We start from the raw sequence: 23,643 nt of genomic DNA, 5'->3' as shown, positions 1-23,643 counted from the left end.
CTTCACTATAGCAAAGTGAGAGACAAGATTGAGGATAATACGCCATCTTCCAACATCTATATTTTTTTGATAAAACATTTATTCCCTGATAAGGGTCCAAATTCACTCAATGAATTCAATACTCAATTTTCCTCAATGACTACTGTTAAACACAGGAAAGAGACAGTTAAGAGTACAGTCAGTTAAGAGGAGGAGGATTTTATTCTTTTAACCTTGTATTGCTTTCAGCTCTCTAACCAAGGTCCATAGTCCATACAGACATACATTAGAGTGTATGAAGGGCAGCAGGATGTGGGCAAAAGTGCCTGTACCGTAACTATTACTAATTCCCTGATGAATCACCCCACCTATTGCTAATGATATATTCATAGTCTTCAAATGGTACATGTTACAAAAGCGTCATCAGATGCTAGGAGAGGAAAGGCATTTTTCAATACCATAGCATCAATTCAGTTTTCACCACGTATTAATCAAAACCTATTGCGTAACAGCTTCTAGTTGCTTTGAGCAAAGCAAACTGCCAGTCACTTGCAAAGGGGATCTTGTACCACAGATGTTTTCTCAACCCCTAATTTCTACCTGTTTGTGCTGGTTTTGGCTGGGATAGTTAATTTGCTTCACAGTAGCTACTATGGGGCCATGTTTGGGATTTGTGCTGAAAACAGTGTTGGGAATACACTGGGAATACAGCAAGATGTTTTAGTCACTGCTGAGCAGCGCTCACATAGAGTCCAGGCCTTTTCTGCTTCTCACAACACTCCAACAGTGAGTAGGCTGGGGGTGCACAAGAAGCTGGGAGGGGACACAGGAGGGACAGCTGACACCAACTGAGCAAAGGGATATTCCATGGCTTCATACTCAGCATATAAATATGGGGGAAGTAGAAAGGGAGATGTTTGGAGTGATGGCATTTGTTTTCCCAAGTGACTGTAATGTGTGATGAAGCCCTGCTGTCCTGGAGATGATTGAACACCTGCCTGCCCAAGGGCAATAGTGACCAAATTCCTTGTGTGCACAGCTTTTGCTTTACTTATTGTCTTCATCTCAAGCTAGGAGGTTTTTCACTTTTATTCTTCTGATTCTCTCCCCAACCCCACCAGGAGGGAGTGAGTGAGTGGCTGTGTGGTGATTAGTTGCCATCTGGGGTTAAATCAGGACCCTGTTTAGAAACATTTGCTCTAAAAGAATATCCCTTTGACAGCAGAGCAAACAAAGGCTCCATATATGCTACCTCAGGACTCACAGAAAAGAAAAATGTTAAGTTCCTAGTGGCATGTTATGAAAGTCAGTGGTTTGACAGCTGAATCTGGAGTCCTGGCACTTATTTTGACATTGACTCATAAACAAGGATAGTTAGTGCTTAGACTTCACATCAAAACTAAGTAAGCCTACCATCCAGCCAGCTACTGTACATATTATTCTTCTAAGCCTATAAAGAACATTAGAGCACTTTACACTTTGAACAGCAAGTGCAAAACACTAAAGTTATCTTTGCTGCAGTGGCTGGAACCAATAGATCATCTACATGACAGCAAAAACATGCCCTAGAGCATACATTAAAAACACAACTCAAAAAAAAATGGAGCATAGTAGGACATCCTGACAATAAATTACTCTGCCAATTCTTTCATTTGGTCTAGTAAAATTTCTCTTCACCTCCATACAGCAGTTTCAGTCTCAGATGATTCAAGGTACCAGGAAGTGTATTAAAATGTAGATAATGACAGTGTGGATTTATAGCACGTTGGACTGTGAAAAGCAATAGTTAAGGCAAAGGCACATATTTCCTACAGCAACAAGAGCTGCAGCCTCCAGCAGAGGAGGTGGTGACCTCAAACCACCACAAATGCTTGCTTCAGTGTAGAGAAAAACACAGTACTAGTTTTAAAAGACTTTCTATATATACAGAAACTATATATTTTGCAGAACACTGGTTCCCAACCAGTGAAGCAGATCGTGAATGAGGTGGCACAGAGCTCTGGTGAATACATATCACTGCACTTTGTGCTGGCTGCATTTGATTCTAGCTTCACTGTCATGGTACTGTGCCCCCAGAATCAGACAATATTAATTTCTGATCAGCAGTTCAGTGTTAAGCTGGAAAGAAAAGCACTATGACCAGGCCATTCTCAAAGTACTAATCCAGCAGTGGCTGGATTAGATACTTTAGAGCCACTGCTTAGGGACAGGGGGAGCACACAAGCTGTGCATTGCACAAGAGAATGAGGGGTTTCTTTTATCTTGGATGTGCTATTCTTAAACTCTTATACAGCCCTCAGACTGAGAACTAAAACAGCAAGCAGAAGCATGTTTTCATTAGCTGCCTGACTTCTAATGTTAACTGTATAAACTGAAACTTGTGTTGGCAGATCCAGAGGTGGGTCACTACAAAGCCACTAAGTTTATTACTTGCACATTGTTCACTGAGGGGAGGTGGTGTGGTGTGTGGAAACAGACATCAGACAAAACAAAACCAACAAAAAAGCCCCGAAGAACCCCAGAATAAAAAAAGTCCAGAGATATAATCTGCTCGCTCTTTCACTTCCTCTCATTTTCAAGCCCTTCAGAGGTTTCATACCTATCTGCTCCTCATCTGGGATGCCCATGATCTTCATTGCCTCCATGGTCTCTTGAAACATGTCTTTGTCTTGCTGTCCCGGGATCGTAACATGCCCATTGGAAAGGAAGCGGTATTTGTTGTAAGGTTCCAGCAGCAGATCAGCTTAAGAAAGAATTGAGAAAGAAGTTACCATGGTATTTGGTTTTTATTTTTCCTTTTTCTAATGGACAACACGCTACCACTGAGATCACATTTCTGATTTGCATATGTTAGCAGCTGATGGATGAATGTGGGATCAAGCCCAATTTAACTGCATGTGGAACGTTCAATATATTTTAGACAAAACTGAAGGTTTTCTGCCTTATTTCTTTCTATCTCCTCCTCTGGACTACTTCTCCAAAGGAGTGTCAGTCATCATTACACCCTAATGCTGTAAGAAGCAGGGATTAATTTGAAAGTAAATTTGCCTTTCATTTCAGACGCCTCATTTGTTTCAAGTCAGGTGGAAATTTATACATAGCACTTAAACAGTAGCAAATACAAGAAAAATCCTCACCTATCCTTCCTCCAAATCAATTTGCATCTCTTGAACAACATGGACCCCAATTACTAGGCTGAGGTACTAAAGCTAGATGTGCTAGGATCCTAGACTTCCAAAGCTGCTTAGGTACTGGCAGCTTTGCTCCATTCAGTTAAATGCTGAGCACATCAGAGTAGGACCATTCCTGCACTAGAAGGTTTACATCATGCAAGACGAGACTAAACACGGGACAGTGATTTAGATAAGGAAGGGCGTAGAGCCATTGCTGGCAAGGAGACAAGTGCAGGAAGGAACCAGAGAAGCAAGTTTTCAGGAACTGGGAAGTGCAAGGGGAGGGCAGCGGTATATATGAGTGTATGGAAGAAGTGGAGGAGGGGTGACAGTACCTAAAAGGTAGAGCCACTAAACTATGAAGGAACAGATCCTCGCCTACAGGAGTTTTGGATCTTGTCATTGTGATGAGGGAACCCCATAGCCACAATGAAATTATACTTACTCTTCAAATGTTCCCCTGCCCCAGACAGCAGGTAGTAAAAGATGTGGAAGGTCCTCTCCTCTTTGGCTTGACGAATTGCACGTGACTTCTCCAGCAGATCTTCAGAGAGTCAAGGCATATGTCAGGATATACAGATCACTTCCTGTTCTATGGCAGGAGAAGAAAACCCTTGTACTACCTGCTGTTCTCTTCATAACAATTAACAGGGGTATTGATTTAGCAGTCATTATCAGTCAACAACCTACTGAGGTTCTGGTCTCAGTTCTGCCAGCCTCTGAACAATGGCTATGATAAAAGACTTAACTGATTAACAACCAGAAAGACAGTGGCTATTCATCCCTTCTTGCCTTGGACATAAGTAAGAATGGCTTATCAAAAGCTATTAATCTTATCACAGTTTATGCTTCCATTTCAGCTTCCTAAGATTACAATGCATTCATTCATATTTCCACCATGGTGGAAAAGGTCACAAAGAAACAAGAGACTATAACAGTAATCTTGCTAGCATAAATTTAAGCGCTTCCAACAACTTTCTTGACCTGACTACAGAAAGACAGCTGTGAAGAGATTGCTAGGTACCGTTACTGCCACCTCTACAGCCTTTAACTTCCCCTTTTAAGTGGTTGTAGAAAGGATACAGGTCTCAATATTGGCTCCAACAATGTAACCGTTGACATCAAAGTTGATTCTGATGAATTTGCCCTACAAGGAAGATAATAATATTAAAATTAGTATTCATTCTATCTGGTAACAGCAGAAAACAGCAAAAGTAAACCTTCTCTTTTTAACCCAGGAGAAGAAATTCAGAACTGGTCAGGCAGGTTTCAGATCAGCCAATAGGCAATGCCTGACAATCACAACAGCAGTTTAACAAACAAGACACCAAACGCTTTCAGACATACCTGACGTTCAGACACCCTACAATTTTAATTCATTATGCTTCAGTGTAACCAGGGTCCCTTCAGTTTCATGTGCTATATGATCTAGACAGTTCTACCTCCCTCAATCTTGGCTTCAACCGTTTTCATTAGGTACCAGCTCTAGCTCACCCATCTGCCTCTCAGATGCTGCCCACTGCTCTTCAGAGCCAAAAAAGAAAAAAGATAAGAACCAGCATTTGTTCTCCAGGATAAAACTGACTGCAATAAGCTCATAATAAAAATCAGCATAGATGACCCTGGTCCAGGGTCTGGTTCCTTCATTCCAGAAATTTATAAGGTCTATTCTGGATAATTCAATGAATGAAATTCACTTCCCAGATTAATATGAATGAAATCACTCACAGGCAGTTGTCCTATCCCTGACAGCAGTTCACCCAAAAGCAAACCAAGTCTTCCCTCTGGAAAGTGTAGAATACTAGAATAGTAATACTCACAAATCTTGAGGAGTTGTCATTCTTTACTGTCTTGGCATTTCCAAAGGCCTCCAGGATGGGATTAGCCTGGAGCAACTGTCTCTCCAGTTCTCCCTAGAGGGAAATCAGAAATTAATAAAGTAGGTAGCAGTTCACTACACTACCTTGGGTCAAACCAGCACTGAAGTTTCAATTCACACTAGCTTGGCATCTGCTGCAGAGAAGCCATATTAAACCTTAGGAGATGATCCCTTAAACCTTCAAATAAGACTGAGTAGTTATCTTGGTAAAAAAGAAGCATTCACAAATATGCCTTATCTTCTTCCTCAACACAAGGGCATTCCAGTGCTTACTTTGTGCTAACATGAAGCCCTTCAAAGCCACTTCACAATAACATCCCACAGACTTCCCAGGATCAAAGTGAAACACTGTAACATCCAAGTGATAAAGTGGTACCATCCAAGCCCATCATCCCAGAAGTGTCTTGCCATCTAGGCTTGAAGAGCAAGGAAAATCCTATCTTGCTACTGCAAGAGAATCCTGAACTCAGCTAGCAGTATGTTAAGTCTGAAAACGCTCGATATTTAAACAAACCCAAAAGACTTGCACTAAGAGTCTACATCTTCCAAAATACAAACAATCAAAAAACTCTTTTGTAAGGAGACACACAAAGACAGAATTAGTGGTATCCCATAAACTGCATGATCGCTTGCATTCTGCTGCCATATTCACACACTCCTCCCCTTAAAGAACACAAAATGCTGGAGCTGTAGGAAAAGAAAATTCAGAAATTCTATCCCTGCCAAATAACAGACCACTGGAGCATACACACATTTCCCTGCAGGCTCTAGATATAACCCTGGCTAGTTTAGAAATTACTTGCCCTCTGTGCTAAAAGCATGGAGTTCTATATATTTCAGGATTACCTAAAAAGCTTCAACAGACACAAAAGGACAGTTTAACATTTCTCTTTATAGCAGTTATCAGTAAGTACTCAAGACTTCCTGTGCGTAACAGATGGAAATGAAGTTTGATTCATGAGAATTGGAATTTATGGGCAAATTATTTAAGGGTAGTTATAAAGGAAAATTGTTCCCATTCATTCTCAAAGTGCATTATAAAAAAGATTAGTCCTTACACAGTCTCTCTAAAAATACATGCAATAAAAAAAAAAAAGAAGATACATGAGAAACTGTACAAAGAACTAGAAGTATTTATCTGTTCCTTACATAATTACCTCACTTCAATGCTTGCAAAGTGCAAGGCCAAAAAAGACCCTCAGCTCCTGTAGAACTGCATATACACAGCAAGGGCAGCTGCTGCAAACACTTTCATTCACTGTCAAGTATATGTAACAAAGGGGTTAGCTCTGAGAAGGGAACCTGAACTGGGATATCTGCTCTCTAACAACAGAATGGGTATATCACTTTTGTAAGGAGAAAACCTTGAAATTAGGGTTCAGTCCTTGAAACTGCATGGAAGTCACATTTCCCCTCCTATTCTGGCAAATATACTGAAGTTGGAACCCTCTTCCCTCATCCCATTCCTACTCCCCATCCTGCAGTGAAGTCCCAGTACTTTGTTACTACAATCAGTTACTGTGCAAGTGGGAGATGCCAGCAACATAGCATTTCAACCCAATTATGGAACAAGGAGGGGAGATATGAAAAAAAAAAAAAAAAAGAAAAAAGGAAAAGGCATTATTTTCCCTCAAAACAGAAGTCAAGCTTTGACATCAAATCAATTTTATTTAGCTAAAAGTAAAACTAAGGTCATGCTTAGCTACACAAAGATCTAAAGTGTATAGAAATCCATACTGAGGACACTTGTGTGATTTAGTACCTAATGTCAAGTAGGAGTTGCTAAACTGTATTTTAGAGGTGATTAGGTCTCTTGAAACCACCAATGTAGTAACATGCATAGAGAATGCCAGCTCAGACTCACAGCAATATAAAGCTGTATGAAAAGGTCATCAGTTAGCTCTCATGACTCGCCTCAGCACCACGATACAGTGGAGAGAGAAGTTCTCAGCATTAAGAGGCTGTGATTACTGCAGTGTATCCGTCCCTCACTGTATATGATCCTTATTTAAAAAGGCAATTCCATACCTTCAAAATTTTAAAGAAATTTTTCTGGTGGAGTTTGTTGTTTGTTTTTTTTTATCTTAAATTTTGATGGTCACCTTTCAACGAAGAAGAATACTTCATTATTATTATTATTATTATCATACAATGGGTAATGCTGCAAAGCAAAACCAGTACAACACAGAGCTGTCCGTCACAAGCTTTCTAGAAATTCTAAGGTTCCTATCATCAAGCTGCTGCCAATTTTCTGACACCTGTAATTGCTATTCCTTGACCTGAAACAAATCTGTTTTATACTTGGCATGCATTTGAAGTATGTATAATATTCCTCATGAAAACAGAAGCAATAACAGCCACTGAATCTGTTAGCCTGTGGCTGGGCAGTACACACTCTGCAGTACACTCTTTCTACAGCTCTGAAGTTACAACATCAACTTAAAGCAACTAAAATCCTTGACAGCTATCTTGTACTCTGAATTTTTTGTATCTCACACACTTTTTGGAATTATTTTTATGCAAGGTAGAAGTTTTGCCAGCCATTTACTCTTCAAGTATGGAGAAAATCACAGATAACTTAACAGCATACAGTTTAAAACACTAAAAGAGGGTGTTTGGGGATTTTGTTGGTTTGGATTTTACACATCAGGGATTTGCTTTTGTATTCTTCTCTGCAGTCCTGTGAGAGATTCTTGGATAACTGAATCCCAAGAAGAGTTGGTTGGATGGGGAGGGAAGAAAGATAATCAGTAACCTAAACTTCATTACAAATTATTAAGCATTAGTAACTATTACCTATGAATTTCTGATTTTCTGCAAACATTCTCATCTTGAAAAAAATATTACATGATTTATGTCAGTAGAGAAGCAGAGACTAAACATGGGAAAACATCAATCAACTTCCATAAATAAAGCTTCATCAAATGAAAAAGAAGTGTTTATACAATTAGATTCAGTAGGCCCCAAAAGCAGCCTTAATGTGCTTAGTAGTCACACCATGCAGCTAGAAGCTATTTAGCTAAATACACTAATGCACTGGGATCGATGGAAGCTGCCACTACCTCCAAACCAAGAGAGCTAGAGTTGAGAATCCACTTCACAAATCTGATTTTGCTCTGATACTTGAAAAAACAGGGGTTTACATGCAAAGCTTCTAAAAGATGACAATCAAGAAACCTTCCTGGTAGATAAAGCACACTAGTTTCTATACTATCACTGTGCCTAGTCTTGCAGCATAAAGGTTTGATGCTACCATATTTTACTAAGGAAAAAAATCTGGCATGAGCAGTATACCCAAGATCCTCAAAAAATTTAACTTATTCAATCTTCATAAATCCTCATACTTTGGTTCAAAGTTTAAGGTTTGTAAAGAATTGTTGCATAGAGCACTCATTACCAATTAACATTCAAAGACTCCAGTTCTAAATCTTCTGTGTTAAGGCCAGCGGCTACTGTTTAGTCACAAAACTGGAGGAAATGGGAGCTGGAGGATTTTTTGGAATAATCAAAAGTCAGGGGAACAAAAAAATATAAATATCAAACTTGGGCAAATCACCAACCAGTCCAGCTTAGGACTGCTCTATTCTCCTAAGCAGCTTGCCTTAGTGGTTGAAGTTTTGTTCAAGGATAAGCAGTGGAAGAATACTTAACTCAACCCCATGATTCTATTTTCCACATTTAAAAAAAGAAAAGAAAAAAAGGAGAATGTTTCTAAATACAGCTACTGACAGACCATGGAAAAAGTCTTCATATGTCTGAGAGTTTGGCACATACGAAGGTTTTTTTTTTGGTTGGATTCCAGAAGTTACTTATTGCTATGTGCACTCACACATAGCATGCCTGCGTGCAGAGATGCCTTCTAATCCATGTACTCTACATGCATAAGACATGCCTACACATCAAGCTACTATAGGAAAACTCTTATGTAGGGATACCGTGGACAACACTTGGCATCTGGCTTTCATCACACAGCTCATCAGTGAACATTTCCAAAGTGTTCAGCTCTGGCTAACAAGCTCAGGCTCCTGGAACACCCTGGCTGTAGGGCAGCCTTTCCTCCAACCTTTCTTTGCAACCTGTAGCCACATCCCACTGCAGAGAAGAGAAATCCAAACGCCTAACTACATTTATCATTCTAGGAGTACTACAAACACTAGAAAAGAAAGCCTGGTCCCGTACTATTGCCTTGGAGGTTTACTTCTGGAACGGTGCTATCTGGGAAAATCCTGCAAGAAAAAATTTAAATGCAAACTAGTATTGAGCACAGAACACAAGTATTCTTGATATTACTTTAGTCTCCAATTGAACATCCTCACAAAAAAATTACTGTGCACCACACACAAAAAAAAAAAAAAAATTGTGAATTGTCTATGGATTTGTTTTAGCTGCAGAAAGTGATATTGGTGTGGAGTGAAAAGCTGCTCAAAAAAATCACACAATGGGACAGAAAATGCATTCCTGGTGCAGAACGTGCAGTAAACGTGCAGCTCACCTACGAGGATACAACTGACGAATTCGGCAATAGTCCATCGGGGGAGAGGGAGGGGAAAAAAATATAAGTGAGACATCTTTTAAGTCCTCCCACCATCACCACCACCCTCCTTTCATGTGCTAACACCTGGCTGTTTTCCACCCCTTTCATGTTCTACCTACAATTTCAAAGTTTCCAGCTGATGTCCACTAGTCTATCACTGTATTCTCCAGTTTTGAGACTGTGTGTCTATATATGTATATTTAGAATAGCCAGACCTAATCCATAAAAGTACAGAAGAAAGGAGACAACTCCACAGAAGGACCAGTTTAAAACTGCCTAGATTGGTTACAAGCAGTACATCTGTGTGAGAAGATCACTATGGGGGATGCTTCATTTACAGTCTTTTGCCCATGCACTCACTCTCAAATCCAAGAGATTGCAGATGAGTTTATTCCCACTGTAGCTCCACTGAACTCAAAGGAGTTATGACTTAGAACCATGTTCCCTGGCTTGCAATTTTGGCACACTTTTATTGCTTCATAGTTCACTGTCCTCCTCAGTCCCTTAGTAGATGTTAGTATCTAGCCTTTTATTGAGCAATATGGTTTTTACCACATTCAGCCAATATATATCTATTGTCCGAAGTAGGCACAGCAACAAGGCATCATTAAACCTAGGTCTTACCTGGTCTTTTTTAGATTTGTGCGAGGAAGCAACATGAGCCAGATACTGAATGACCTTCTTGGTGTTCTCTGTTTTACCAGCTCCCGATTCACCTCTGTAAAGAAAATCTGCAATTCATTCACAAACAAGACGTAGGGAGACATACTCATATTTCTAACCCTAAGACGGCTACAGAGCTTTATTCTAGCCACTGCAGCACTTCCCTCAAACCCAAGTAAAAACAAATTGTATTGGTAAGCAGTAGCGGTGTAGCTGGGCTGCAGGCTACCCCTCAGCCAGCTTGCCACTGGGTGCAGGTTCCATATGAATGCATGGAGGAGGGAAGGCAATAAAGAACTGTGTTTCCTAGTCACTTGGATACAAAGATTGCCAAGTGCCCGAGGAATAATTCCAAGGCTGTTGTAGAGGTAGTGGTGAAAGGTAATGAAGCGAATCTTTCAAAAGGAAGCCTTCTGACTGCAAGAAGAAATACACCAATTCCTTAAGCAGAACTGAGGGCAAACCAATTTTGCTGTGTCTAGAAGAGAAACTGCTGCATCAGTAGTATCTGTTACTCTACTAGCCTCATCAGGATGTATATACTTAAACATAACAGCTGCATCAAATCTGAAGAACTTGTCCAAGTCTTTTCCATTTAAAAGCTCTATTTCTTTAGGAATTTGAGCAATGGGGCTGTTTCAAAACTTCTCTTCTTCCTCCACTTCCTATAAACACTATTAAATATATATTGGAGCAACTGTAGTGGGACCTTCCTTGACTCTCAATTATTCCCTGATTTACTAAGCTTACACCCAGCACTTACAATAAAAAGAGTCCTCCACCCAAGAATTTAAAACCACAAACTTTGACATCTAGTCAAGCTGACAACTGGAAAATACTCACGTGCAAAGGATGGACTGATCCTCTCGATCTAGAATAAAATTAAAAAGTAGTCAGACTAAGACTGTAAAATTAAATTTCTCTCTCAAAATAAAATCACCACCACAGACAAAACCAGGAACTAGTAAACTCTGACAAGTATCTTCAGAAATATGGCCAGGTAACCCCTTCGCCAACAACAGACCCCAACCTCTCACCATATATCAAAGTATAATGGTACCATGCCAATTTTCTTCATCCAGAAAGAATACTGTTTACATTTACAACTTTTCTACGAACAATACGTAAGTCTCCCCCTGAACATTTATTTATCACAGAGCTACAGTTTGATGCACATCTTGTTTGATGTACTTGTTCTTCAGTCCCCTCCCCCCATTATACTGGGCACATACTGACTTAACAAAATTCATCATCAGAGGAGAGGAAATAGAGGAAGCAGGACAGCAATCATCACAAATATCAACATGCCAAAACCTTGTATCAAACAGAGGCTTTCACCCCCCAAACAAACACTGGAAACAGTGAAAAATTTTTGTTACTTATTTTGTACAGAATGGACTTCAAAACTACAATACTGAGGAGCAGCCCAAGTCCTATACAGCTGATCTGTTTGTAGCACCATCCCCTATTGTATTAACACAGCAACTGGTAACAGCGGAAACCTTTTCTTGCTCATGTTGACATACCAGTAGACATACTAATCCCTGTGTTCAATTCCCAGCTGCGGATGATAAGATCTTTCCAGTTACAGAACTTACATCACCCAGCCACTTCACCACTATCTTCTCCCACATTTTTAATCTCCCTCCAGCTTTCACCCATGATGCCAATTCCTCATACACGGCCCTGACTAGTCATTCTACCATGCCTTCACCCCACTGCTCCTTCACCGCTTCTGTGCGAACACACTCCCCTGCTTCTGCCTTGGTCCACCCTGTGTCATCCCACGCCTCTATCCCCACAGTGTGCATCCTATTCTTCCTCCATGCCACCAGAAACCACCTGGAAGCACTTGGCAGACTGGAGAGCGCCTGTTCCTACACCAGAATAGCCTCAGAAGCTTACACTCATTACACTGACGGTAAGACCTCTTCACACATGGAACAGACTTGGGCACAGCAAGTCATTAACAGACAGTCCACAAGAGCTACTGGGGCACTCACAGGACAGGCTGTCACTGAACTCAAAATCCCCAGTAGCTTCTAAATTAACCATTTGGGGGTTGTTTTGTTGGGGTTTGTTTTTGTTGGTTTTGTGGGGTTTTTTGTTTGGTTGGGGTTTTTATGTGTGTATACTATTTTTTGGTTTGGTGGGTCTGGGGTTTGTTTTTTATTTTTTTGCTTAACATCAAGACCAAAGAACTATCAGCTCACCCAGTCCGAGAATCTCAGTAACACAACAGTCGGATTCCATCCAGTTATTCTCATTCTTCCCTTTTTCCACACAGGGCCCCAATTTTGTGCTGGACCAAAGTCTAATCTCTGAGAGAAAGCACAACTCAAACACCCAATTCACTGGATTGCTCCAAGATATTATTTCAGCAATCAGTAACCTTCATCAGTATGTTTATGGATGTTGACTGCCCTCATACATAGCACTGGTTCTCTTTCTATTCTTTTCTCCAAGTACATTCACTACTCTCCCCACCAGAGTACTAGCCGATATAACTGAGTCACCATTCAAGTTGTTTTGTGCAAGATAAGCACAAAACTTGATTTTGAACTGTAATTAGGGAAGGCTTTATAGTCAGATAGAGTTCAAGTACCTGAAACTACTTCCTATACTCTTACACACTGCTGCTGAAAGTGAATTTAGCGTTTCAGTCTTAACATAATCACTAGCATTCTCTTACGTTAATGATGATGTTAACGTATGTTACTACATTAACATTCTGAAACCAATAATGGAAACATTAGGTTCACACACCAGACAGGTAACTCGTGCTCTTAAGCTTCTTTACGGACAATTGACTGTATGCAGATGAGCACAAAAATTAGAAGAAAATAATCTGCTTTATCCCTGTTAATACTGTTCTCAGAAAGAGCTGATTAGCCCTAAGTCTGGAAGAAAGCAAGCAGAAGAAAATCATCACTCAAATGGTTTTGCCCTAGCAAATTCTTGAGCATTCAGAAGCAGATACTGCAGCTTTACTGGCACTGCATATTTATTTTTTCAAGTGCTGAATTTTATTCATTGCCTTTAAGATATGCACCCCTTTTGCTGAGGGCCAGGCTAAGAGTACATGTTAGCCAGCTCCCTTGAATCCATTCAAGGTTCCCAGTGGGTCAAGGGCTCAGCAGGAACATGCCAGACCTCTTTGTGACTTGGCCACTTTGAGGATGGATCAGGGGAATAACTAATGACTCATTTATGGATTGCCTGAAGTAATATATTCTTCGGTAGTGTGACTGCCTGGGTGCCATTCTCTATCACAAAGCAGCTATGCAAAAGGAAAAGATTGTGCCTCTGAATAACATCTGACTTTTGAAAGTCTGGCTATAAAAAAGCAGCCCACTTGTCCTAGAAAAGGTTATGTTCACATTCAGGTACTAGAGGCTCTTGAAACAGCCAATCTGAGAGAAAAATTAAAAAGGGAAAAGAAAGGATAACCCTAAGGAAGGTGCTCCTTATTCCTGGTAGCCAGCTCTGGTTTTTGAATTATGAGCTGGGGCTCCAAAGACAGGCAATGAAACCCTAAGCAGTTGAATTCCTTCCCATTCACCCTTTTCCAGAAGACCCTTATTCCAGAAGAAAAAGAAGTTGGTAAGCCGAGAGTTAAACCCCAACAGAAAAAGAGATGATCAACGTCAGATAATACCAAGAAGCTCTTTGGCACCAAAGGGTTTTTGATTATGACAAGTTTTGTCACATTTGGTTGAGCAGCTCTTTTTGAGCCTCATGCCAGTAAGGCAAGTTAGTAACTGCACCCTGGAGTGACCTGAGGAAGTCCCAAAGGGGCAAACACAGGAGTTTTCCACACCTTAAACACAGAGCAAGGTGTTGAAAAGTGCTCAGGCAGGAAAAGTCACAGACAGCATTCAAAATCCTCTCGGCACTAAGTTTTCCTCCCCCGACATACTTTCATGGTGGCCCTCTGCAGCTGCGTTAGTCACCTCTGCTTTAAGCCAGCAGGAACGTACCTGCGAGTGCGGGCAAGTCACCGGCAGCGTGCAGACAGAGCCATAAAAGGCAACATTCCTGTTTGCAATCCGGGGGAAATTCTTTCCCAGGACTGCAAAGCAGCAGTCATTGGGATAGCTGGAATTCTTCTAATTGTGTACAGACAGACAACTCCAATAATGTGTTGAGCAACAGGAAACTGGAGCCGACCAAAGGGGCAAAGAGCTAACGCATACAAAAGCGTAACTCTTAGATACACTTCCAGTTAAGAATTGCTTTAAATGCCAATATTCCTCTCCATACAACACTGACTGGTGCCATCACGAATCAGAATTCAGTTGTCCAGACAAAAGGCCACCTCCACGCCTCTTTTTTTTGTTTTTTAAGGATCATTCTGCATGGGCGTAACTGCACTACTTCAGTCAGCACTTGCCTTTACTCCATTGTCAGTTGTGCAAGCAACCTACTCAGCAAAAGAGAATGTGCTGGGTACCATAAACTCAGTGGCTTATAATAACACCATCAAGAAACGCCTGATTAAAAGAAATCTACATCTGCTTTTCAATCCTAAACAGAGTCACTTATTAAAAACAATCCAGAATAACAACTCATTAGTTAATTATAGCAACAGTTCTATATTTCAGACCAGCTGGCAAGGAAAGCCTTTTATCTAGCCTCTTCTTTAGGTCTCATCACCACAGTATTTAAGCGATCATAAGATGCAGCAGCCTCAAGCATCCAGAAATTCAGGAAGTAAAACATCCTTCAAATTTAAGCTATACAGCAGTATTGTATATTAAGATCAACAGATTAATTTTACTATATTAAAAAAACATAATATCTCATTCTTGATTTTTTCAGTCCAAAAATAAGACTGCATTTCAGACTGCTTCCAGGACATTGCAAACGTAATTAAACCAAATTTTCTTTTCACAAGAGAGACATCTTGTACATAAGAAGTCCTCAGCCAAATATTCTACTGCAAAACAACAAATCTGAATGAATGCTGAACTGCTGTGGTTGAATTTATTAGCATAATTGATAAATAAACAGATCTCCAGAATCCTGAATTTTGTTTTTAGATGTTTTGGGGAGGGAAAAAGAAAAAGGTTGGGAAGCTAGAAGAATGTTCGATTCGAGCTCCACATCTTGGTCACAGAACATCCAAGCAGGCCTTTATCACCCACTTCCTCTGCATGAGTGACTCCAGTTTCAAGCCTGTTTATCACCATAAAAGGAGAAGTACTATAGCATTCACACACTGGTGACATCACCTCTGCAGCTAAGAGGAAGTGTAGCTGAAAGGCAAAGGCTTGGCTCGCAGTCCCCTGCCTATAGCTGACTCATTTAGGCTCAAAGCTTAACCATAGCTGGCTGGTACCACCCACCTCCTAACCACCAGTGTCTGGCAGAACCAAGCAGCCTGGCCCTCCAGGTTTCCGTTACTGCACTGCTCCCCCAGCACCGCAGTGTATGCTTCTACCCCAACTTAGGCAACTGGCTGCCTCAACAAGTTAGAGATGACCTAAAGCAAGCATTAGTCTTAAATGCATGTAAGTGCTTCAGCCATGCAGTAGTTTTGGTTCCTCAGTCCCTCCTCAAGCTTCTCTTCCGACCTCAACATCATCTTACAACCCACGTCCTTCCCTCAGGGCTCTAACACAGGAGGAACCCCAGGCACTTGACACTTGCACTATTTGGAACAACCGCACTGGCACGGAATCTAATCAAGTATGTTCACTGTGGTGCTTTAACCTACATGCTGGTGTGAGTAGGATCAAAACCACTCCTGGGGAGCACCAGAACAGAGCCAAAGAGCCTGGTTTTGCATTACCATTTAAAGAATACATTATAGAGAAATTTCCAAATGTTAATAACCTGTCATCAAATACAAAAAAGAGAGAAAGGAATCAAATGAAGGACAAACATAGCACATCCAAGATAGCTCTCAATAACAGAACTTCAAGGTAAAACCAACCAACCAAAAACCACACAAAAAAGCACCCCAGCCAAACAACAACAACAACAACAACAACAAAAACCCCAACACTTGAGTTAGGAACACTGCAGTGCCAGGATTATCTGAAGTTTGAGGACAGTCACAAGAAGAAAAGTAAATCTCATTCCAAAAAATGAAGTATGTCCTACTGGGTCAAATGAAAATATTTATTTCCCCAAGCCATTTTTGGACTAGAGCCCATACCCCTTTCTCTAACATTCCTTAACTGAATCTGGAGAGAGCAAAACAGGAAAACAAGTTAGGCTGTAATTTTAAGTTACACAAATGTTTATGAAGTTCTGACAGGAAAAAAAAGTGGTATACAGCCTGCAAAAGCTCAGGCAGCTCATGATACTGAAACAGCGAACTGCAGGGAGACTGACAGCAAGGGCTGAACCATTACAAAAGGGACTGCCAGATTGCTCCTGCTCTGGTTTACAGGAATGAAGCAAAAAGGGTGTGGTAGCTACTAAAAAACAAGTGGGCAATGGACTTTTTTAGCTCCTTGTTCTACTGAAAACCACATTTTGAGACACAGATTTTGAGAGCTGCAATTAGAAATCTGAAGTAATTCAAAGCATGTAAGACATTTCTTAAGAAAACATGAAGCTACCTACATCTTTTCTTACATTTGTATGCAAACGCCATCAAAACCCTTCATAATTAGTATCCCAACTTAACACTGCCTTTTGCATCAGAAATCTGGATGAATCTTAGAAACTAGTGAAACCACAGGCTATATTCTTTTGGGTTCAGTGGAAACAGAACTTGACCTTTACATGCAAGTTGAAAGAGACATCTGTGCCTCTACATAATCTGAGCAGCTCTGTCAGTCAAGTATCCTTGAATCAGTAAACAGAGAATGTTGTGCAGAAAACAAAGATGCACTTTGGGACAGCGCTATATACAGGGCAGTGTAGCAGACCAATACTAAGCAACAAGAGAAAGACTACTTGACCAAGCAAGTTAAAACAGAAGTGTTCTACTGGTTTGGAAACTTATGAAATACATAAACATCCAGCAGTTACAAATTAAATACTTCAAGGTTATATGTTATAGAAGCCGATGTACAGGACTGCTTCTTGTGAAAATAATGAATGGGCCTGAGGTGCATGTGAAGATCAACAAAGCAAGTGATTTGTCTTAAACAGCAAACACCAGTTCCTCTCTTAATGTAACAAGGTCAATCAAAATCATAAAGTTACTATCCTTCAGAGTTGGTTTTTTCCTTTAAACACCAAACCTAGAGATTGTCTAAGTCCCAAGTGCATACGACCAACAAGCAAGCTTCATAGGCTCCTTCGCAAACTAATCCATGAAGGTCAAGGAGGGTTTAATTACTGCACAATGATTTCTAGACTTACCGTTAGGAGCCCTTCACTAATAGGTAGAGAAACTAGATAAGAAATGAGATGGAGTACATTCATTATGAACATGCTATCTATTCCCTCTCCTACCTGTCTCTTAGTGGAGCAGGTTGAGTTTTGGAAAATAACCATATTCCAGAAGTTTCAGACAATAACATTAAACCAGCCATCATGCTCCAGACACCAACGAAATTTCTAGGTTCTATCAGAATTTGACCTAGAAAACATCCTATATGTGATCCAAATAGAAAAGGTGTTATTTAACAGCTTTAAATATATTTTTCTACACAGATTCCCTGGAGACTATGAACTGAGGTAAAAAATGTACCCCTTCAGTGTACACCTGCTGCATTAGAATAATAATTTGACACCGCTCCACTGGCAGGCACTGTGCTCCATCAGCACCAGAAGAGTAATTCTTCTGAAAGCACTCAGACCTGAGGCTTCTGGTGTCCAGGTTACCCAAGGAACAGAGACATTAAGACAAATGGTTGTTTTCTCTGAAAACAAAAATGCCACACCTTTTTTCAGAGTTCTCATCTTGAAGTACATGAAGTTATTCCAAGTACCATGCAGCAAAATAACGTTTTTATCTCAATTCTGAGTTCTAATGTGTTGGGTCAAAGGAGGGAAAAAAAAAAAAGATAAAAAAATAATCACTTTGAATATGTTCTCCATCATGTTATTGCTTCGAGGAAGTACTTCTAGGAAAATTTAACAAAAAGCGATGTAACCTCTTGGAATATACAAAGCCACATAACAGTTTTGTAAATGGAGTAACCAGGGTAGACACTAAAAGAGGACCAAGCTCACCCCTAGTGCATCAGCATAGATGCCTGAAAACAGTTAAATAGTTTCTAAATTAACAGAGGTTGGAATAAAGCTCTCATCTTCCTCTCCCTTCCCAACTCCTTTCCTGATAAATGTCCCTTTGAAAGGCCTGCTTATTAAAATAACATAAATTGACTGAAAAAAAGATAATCAGAGTCCAAATCGATTGACACGCAAGGCTTTTCCACTCTGTCATGTCAGCTTAAGAGATAACTATACCCCATGCTGACAGAAGTCAGTCGACAGCTTGATATCCTTCTCCAGACCACAAAGGATTCCCAGCCTTCAGGGCTCTGAAAGTAACCTGGGGAAGACAGCCTAATCCTAAATGCCTCCAGCTCATGCAGAGCACCAGATCCTTTCATCTTCTATTCTCTGTACAGATTCCTGCCATACCACTGGCTGCTGCACCAAGCCTCCCTCACTGCTAAGCAAAACTGAGAAAGTGGAATAGGAATGCTGCTTTTCATTGCCCTAGAGGCTAGCCAGGACCAGAGGCACTGACACAACATACCTTCTCTGCATTCCCAGTAGCAGACGTCAATGCTACTTGTTACCTTTTGCAATAAGGAAATAAGGCAGCAAATAACCCTAAAACGATCTCTAGGGTTCTTGCTAGCACACATATGCACATGTGAAGTGACACGCACACACACAAATCTTTCCAAACCTAGCAGAGGTCAAAGCAAGCTAGTTCAAAAGTTGATTGGGAATGATACTCTCATCCAATAGGCATTCAGAAAAAAAGTCAAGTGACGATCTCAAACCAGGCAAAGAAGAGCTGGGATAAACCTCTAGATTGTCAATACTACTGAGAATACTGCATAGCTAGAATTGTTCTGGGAAAGGAAAACACTTCAGCAGAGCTCACAGCAATTCTCCCATGCTAGGAAAACAGAAGCAGGGCTGCCATTCTTTAGCTTTGTGATTCAAGTCTGGAATTTCCAAGTTTTAGACATCATTCAAGCAGTGGTCCAGTGGAGACTCCTTCTCTTTTCAAAAGGAAATAAAGTACCCATGTAGATTAATCACTAGCTCTGAACCACTGTCAGACCAGGGAAAGTAACCTGTCCTTTGTTGCAGAATTGCAGCTGTCTGGATATCCACTGCCACACACCAACATATCTGGCAGGGATGAAGGACAAGATGCATGCATGTGCAGTTCCAAATGGTTTAACTGTTGTCTATAGACAGACAAGGACTTCAATCCCTTTACAATAATGATAAAGAAACTGTTTCTGACTCTATGTAGAAAAGACTTTTAGGTGTCCTGGTTTTGGCTGGGGTAGCTAATTTTCTTCCAGGTAGCTGGTACCGTGTTCGGGTTTTTTGAATATAGTCTGAGAACAACGCTGGTTAACACACCAATGTTTTAGTTGTTACTAAGTAGTGCTTATTCTAAGTCCAGGACTTTTCAGTTTCCCATGCTGTGCTAATGAAGAATGGGAGTCCAGGAAGCAGCATAATCAGGATAGCTGAACTGAACTAGCCAAAGGGATATTCCCTACCACAGCACATCATACCGAGTGTATAAACTGGGGGGAGGTGGCCAAGAGGTACCGATCACTGCTCAGTGACAGGTTGCACATTGGTCAGCTGGTGGTGAGCAATTGCACTGTGCATTGTCTTTCTTGGGTTTATTTCTCTCCCCCTTTTTGTTGTCTCCCTTCTCATTGCAATTATTACTATTCTAGTTTATTTCAAGTATTAAGCTGTTCTTATCTCAACCCACAGGTTTTGCCTTCCCCCACCCCCCCTCCCCCCCAAATTCTCCTCCCCATCCCACCAGGGGCAGGGATGTGAGAAGAGAGCTGTGTGGTACTCAATTGCCAGCTGGCGTTAAACCAAGACATTAGAGAACAGTAACTCTGGTACGGTTAAGTCAATAGCTTGTTTAAGAAAATACATGTTGGTAATTGAGTTGACAAGGAGTGGACAAGGGAGAGGAAAAAAAAAAAAAAAAAACACAAATGAAGTGAAACAGTGATAAGAGGTTTATGGATAACTACACTGCCACATATAGTATTGGCAGCACATCTGTCCTTGTCCTTCATGGCAGATCCAGCCTTTGTCTGAGGGAAGTGATGTCTTATATAAATGAAGTCCAGGTTCAGAAGTTTCTTCCTCTGGATACAGCATTCCTTTCACAGTAACACATCAGTAGTATAGCTGTATTTCTTAAAGAGTTGCCACATCTTCAACAAATTGCCATCAGTACCTCGCCATCAGTTCCCTGCAGCATGTCTGTATGGCTCACCCTTCCCCACCCAAAGCTTTTAGAAACATAGCTTAATCTATCCATCAATGTTAATGCTCCCATGTGTTCTGCTCTGCATGGCACCATGCTTCAGCAGACTTCTTCAGCATTCTTCACACCTAAAATTCATTTAAAACCACAAGCACAGGTAGATGGAAGGAGTTTTTCTTGCACCCTTTCCAGTCTGGGCAACCATATTTTTATTGTCACCCATAGTTATGCTTGGAGGAGCAAGTGGTAGTGAGGGCAGGGGAAAAGCAGAAATCTAAAACTGATTATAATTATCATTTTAAAGCATGATTTTATTATATCTGGCCTTTGTCACTAGTCTCACTTTTTTGAACAAGACCCGAGAGAGGCGAACACCTTAGTCATTGCTAGTCATCATAAAATAGAGGAGTCATCAAATTAATAGAAGCCATGCCAAATCAAAGCTTCCATTATAACCTTCAAACCTTACAAAGCACACCTCTTCATATAGCCCAGCTACAAATAGGAAGAAAAGCCCAAAATACCTCCACACCTGAACACTCCACAAGTATCCCCAACACAAGCACTGGCTCTGTGTAAGAAAGACCTCCTCTCAGAGAGGGGAGATAGAGATGCACAAGACATTCAGAGCTCCGTATTTAAAAGTCCTCAAGTGACAAACAAGCAGCAGGTTCTTTATGGTTCTTTAATTCTCATTTGTAGACACAGGGAGGGGAATAGGTCAAGCAGCTTGCTTTCATTTATTCTGTGAAAAGCCAACAGATGTATCTAGTATTTCCTGATAATAAGTTTTATTCTTAGCAGAATAAAAATGTAAATAAACAACTCCTGATGAGTAAAACTACCAGTGACCATCACACTTCAATAAACTTGTTTCACCCAACCAGACTGTATGACTGGATTTTAAATACTTCTGTTAAAAGCCTGTATCAACTAATACAATATTTGCCCACATACAGCTATCATTCCACAGGCTCATCACTGAAACGGAGAGTTCACTACCTCAGTTTGCCTGTTCTTTATGTCAAGTTTAGCTCTTGCCAGACTCTTTGTAAGGTTCTTCAATCCAATAGAGCAGGAGAAAGCTATTCACCTCAATACAAAGCTGGCACCAACTAGGTGTCAGGTGTCTGTAAGCAAGGGCAGAGGAGGCAACAATGCCTTCTGATAGCAGCGAGTTGTTCTCCTACGGTGTTTTGACTGCAACCTTGATTTGTGATTTCAAAAAGAATCGTTATCTCAGTCAGCACTCACCTTGCATCATACTCCTGTAGGCTGTGTCTGTGATGGCATAGATATGAGGCGGCATCTCATGTCTCTTTTTGCCTTTGTACATCTCCACTATTTCTTCTGAGTATATGGGCAGGTTCTTGTAAGGATTGATTACCACACAGAACAGGCCTGAGTAGGTCTGGAAAAAAAACCACCCCAACAAATAAAAACAGGAATTAAAAACGTTGTATACTTGCACATTTTAGCAGTATATTACTTGGAAAAAACAAATAAACAGGTCCTTTTTTAAGTGCTTCTTCCACTGACACCACTAAGCAATATTAGAATCTGAGCAACAGTTAAAGTCATGTCAACTTAGCTAGTATGCAACCTTTCCAAGTACGCAGAGGGCATCATCTGATACATTAGTCATACTGATTATCATCAAACTAGCCTGCTCCCTGGCTAACAAAGTCCTCTAGGGTTGGCTTTTTCTTCCTTCCAAAGTTCTTATACAATGTAATTGGATACTTGACTTGAATATAAGGTAGGTGCTCAGCTCAAAGAAACATGCATTTTATTATGTTCTGCCTTATATTTGCTATGGATTTGTTAAGTAATAGATCAATTACAACATAATAAAACTTTAAGCCAAAATAGTTACTAAAAGAAAAATAAGACCACTGTACTCGTTAGATGTTTTAAAGACAACTTGAAAAACTGGACTAGGCTAAATTCAGTGTTGACACTGCTCTGAACAGGATGTTAGATTAGGTAGCTTCCCAGAGACCTTTCCAGCCTAAAAACTTTCATGATTTATAAGGGAAAGAATATTACTAGAACTAGATTCAAAATGGTCAGGTCATTAATATAGTATAGCTCTGAACTAGTAAATACAGAAAATAATTCTAAAGTATTCCATGCTCAAAGAGTCAATGACATTTGCCAATGTTAATTTCTCAATTGGTTTCTGCTGGCTTAAATTCAACAGTTCTGATGGAAGATAACTGTCAAAATGCTTCTAGTTTAAAATATTAAGCTTCTTAAAAGAAAAAAAAAAACAACAACAAACTGAACCCTTTAAGATACAAATATCTAAAAAAAAAAACCCCAACAAACAAAAAAAACCCACCAAACAAAACAAAACAAAAAACACCACCAAAAACCACCCTAACAAACATTTTACTTGCAAAGGGAATAGGAGGAGCAGAAGCTTCTTAGATATTTCCTTGATATTCTAAGAATAGCATTCAAAGCCTTGCTCCTGGGGTTTACAGCTACTCTAGAGTTCCCTGACAATTTTAGAGGCAGCTGTTTGAAACCTCTGGAGAGGAACAGCTTTCTACAGCAACTTGTGCTACCAGAAGACAATATATTTGGCACTTTTCTATTGCTACCACCTCTTCTACTGTTTGATCAATGAAGAGTGCTTTAGAGTGGTAAAGAGTTGTCCACAGCAAGCACAGAATACTTAATCAGATTTAGCCTCCTTATCTAGATAAAGGTAAGGATTAGATCACAGCAATCAGAAGGGTGAAAATAGCATCTACTACACAGTTTATTGTCTTATATCCAAATTTTCTACATGCTGGCTTAACATCACATAATTGGCCCACTCCTGCATGCAAGAGGTTCAGATACAGCTTTCACCCTATGTCTCCCAGAAAGGAAAATTTTTATAGATATTTAAGTTTCCTTTTCCACACACCAGTATAAGCTATCAGGGTATGTTTCCAGACCTACCTGCTAAGTATTTGAGGAATATCTGAAAATACTACATCTCTTTCCAAAGTGGGAA

The 23,643-nt window shown here is 40.3% G+C and overlaps 1 protein-coding gene across 1 annotated transcript in view; it reads right to left on the bottom strand.

Moving 5' to 3' along the window:
* The window catches only part of MYH9 (myosin heavy chain 9), a 73,902-nt gene that overhangs the window by 28,091 nt on the left and 22,168 nt on the right, over positions 1–23,643 (bottom strand). The window contains exons 3-9 of the mRNA XM_057420492.1: positions 21,888–22,044; positions 11,072–11,099; positions 10,190–10,283; positions 4,973–5,065; positions 4,236–4,299; positions 3,598–3,696; positions 2,579–2,722 (exon numbers count right to left, since the gene is read on the bottom strand). Of these exons, the coding sequence (XP_057276475.1) occupies positions 2,579–2,722; positions 3,598–3,696; positions 4,236–4,299; positions 4,973–5,065; positions 10,190–10,283; positions 11,072–11,099; positions 21,888–22,044 (679 nt within the window). The remainder of the gene's footprint in view (positions 1–2,578; positions 2,723–3,597; positions 3,697–4,235; positions 4,300–4,972; positions 5,066–10,189; positions 10,284–11,071; positions 11,100–21,887; positions 22,045–23,643) is intronic.

The sequence above is a fragment of the Pezoporus wallicus genome, unplaced genomic scaffold (genome assembly GCF_028554395.1).
Source record: "Pezoporus wallicus isolate ANWC-B61680 ecotype Strahan unplaced genomic scaffold, APGP_CSIRO_Pwel_v1 contig_2871, whole genome shotgun sequence".
Taxonomy (NCBI): Eukaryota; Metazoa; Chordata; class Aves; order Psittaciformes; family Psittacidae; genus Pezoporus; species Pezoporus wallicus.
The sequence above is the reverse complement of the archived record's forward strand: the minus strand, read 5'-3'. Positions and strand labels throughout refer to the sequence as shown.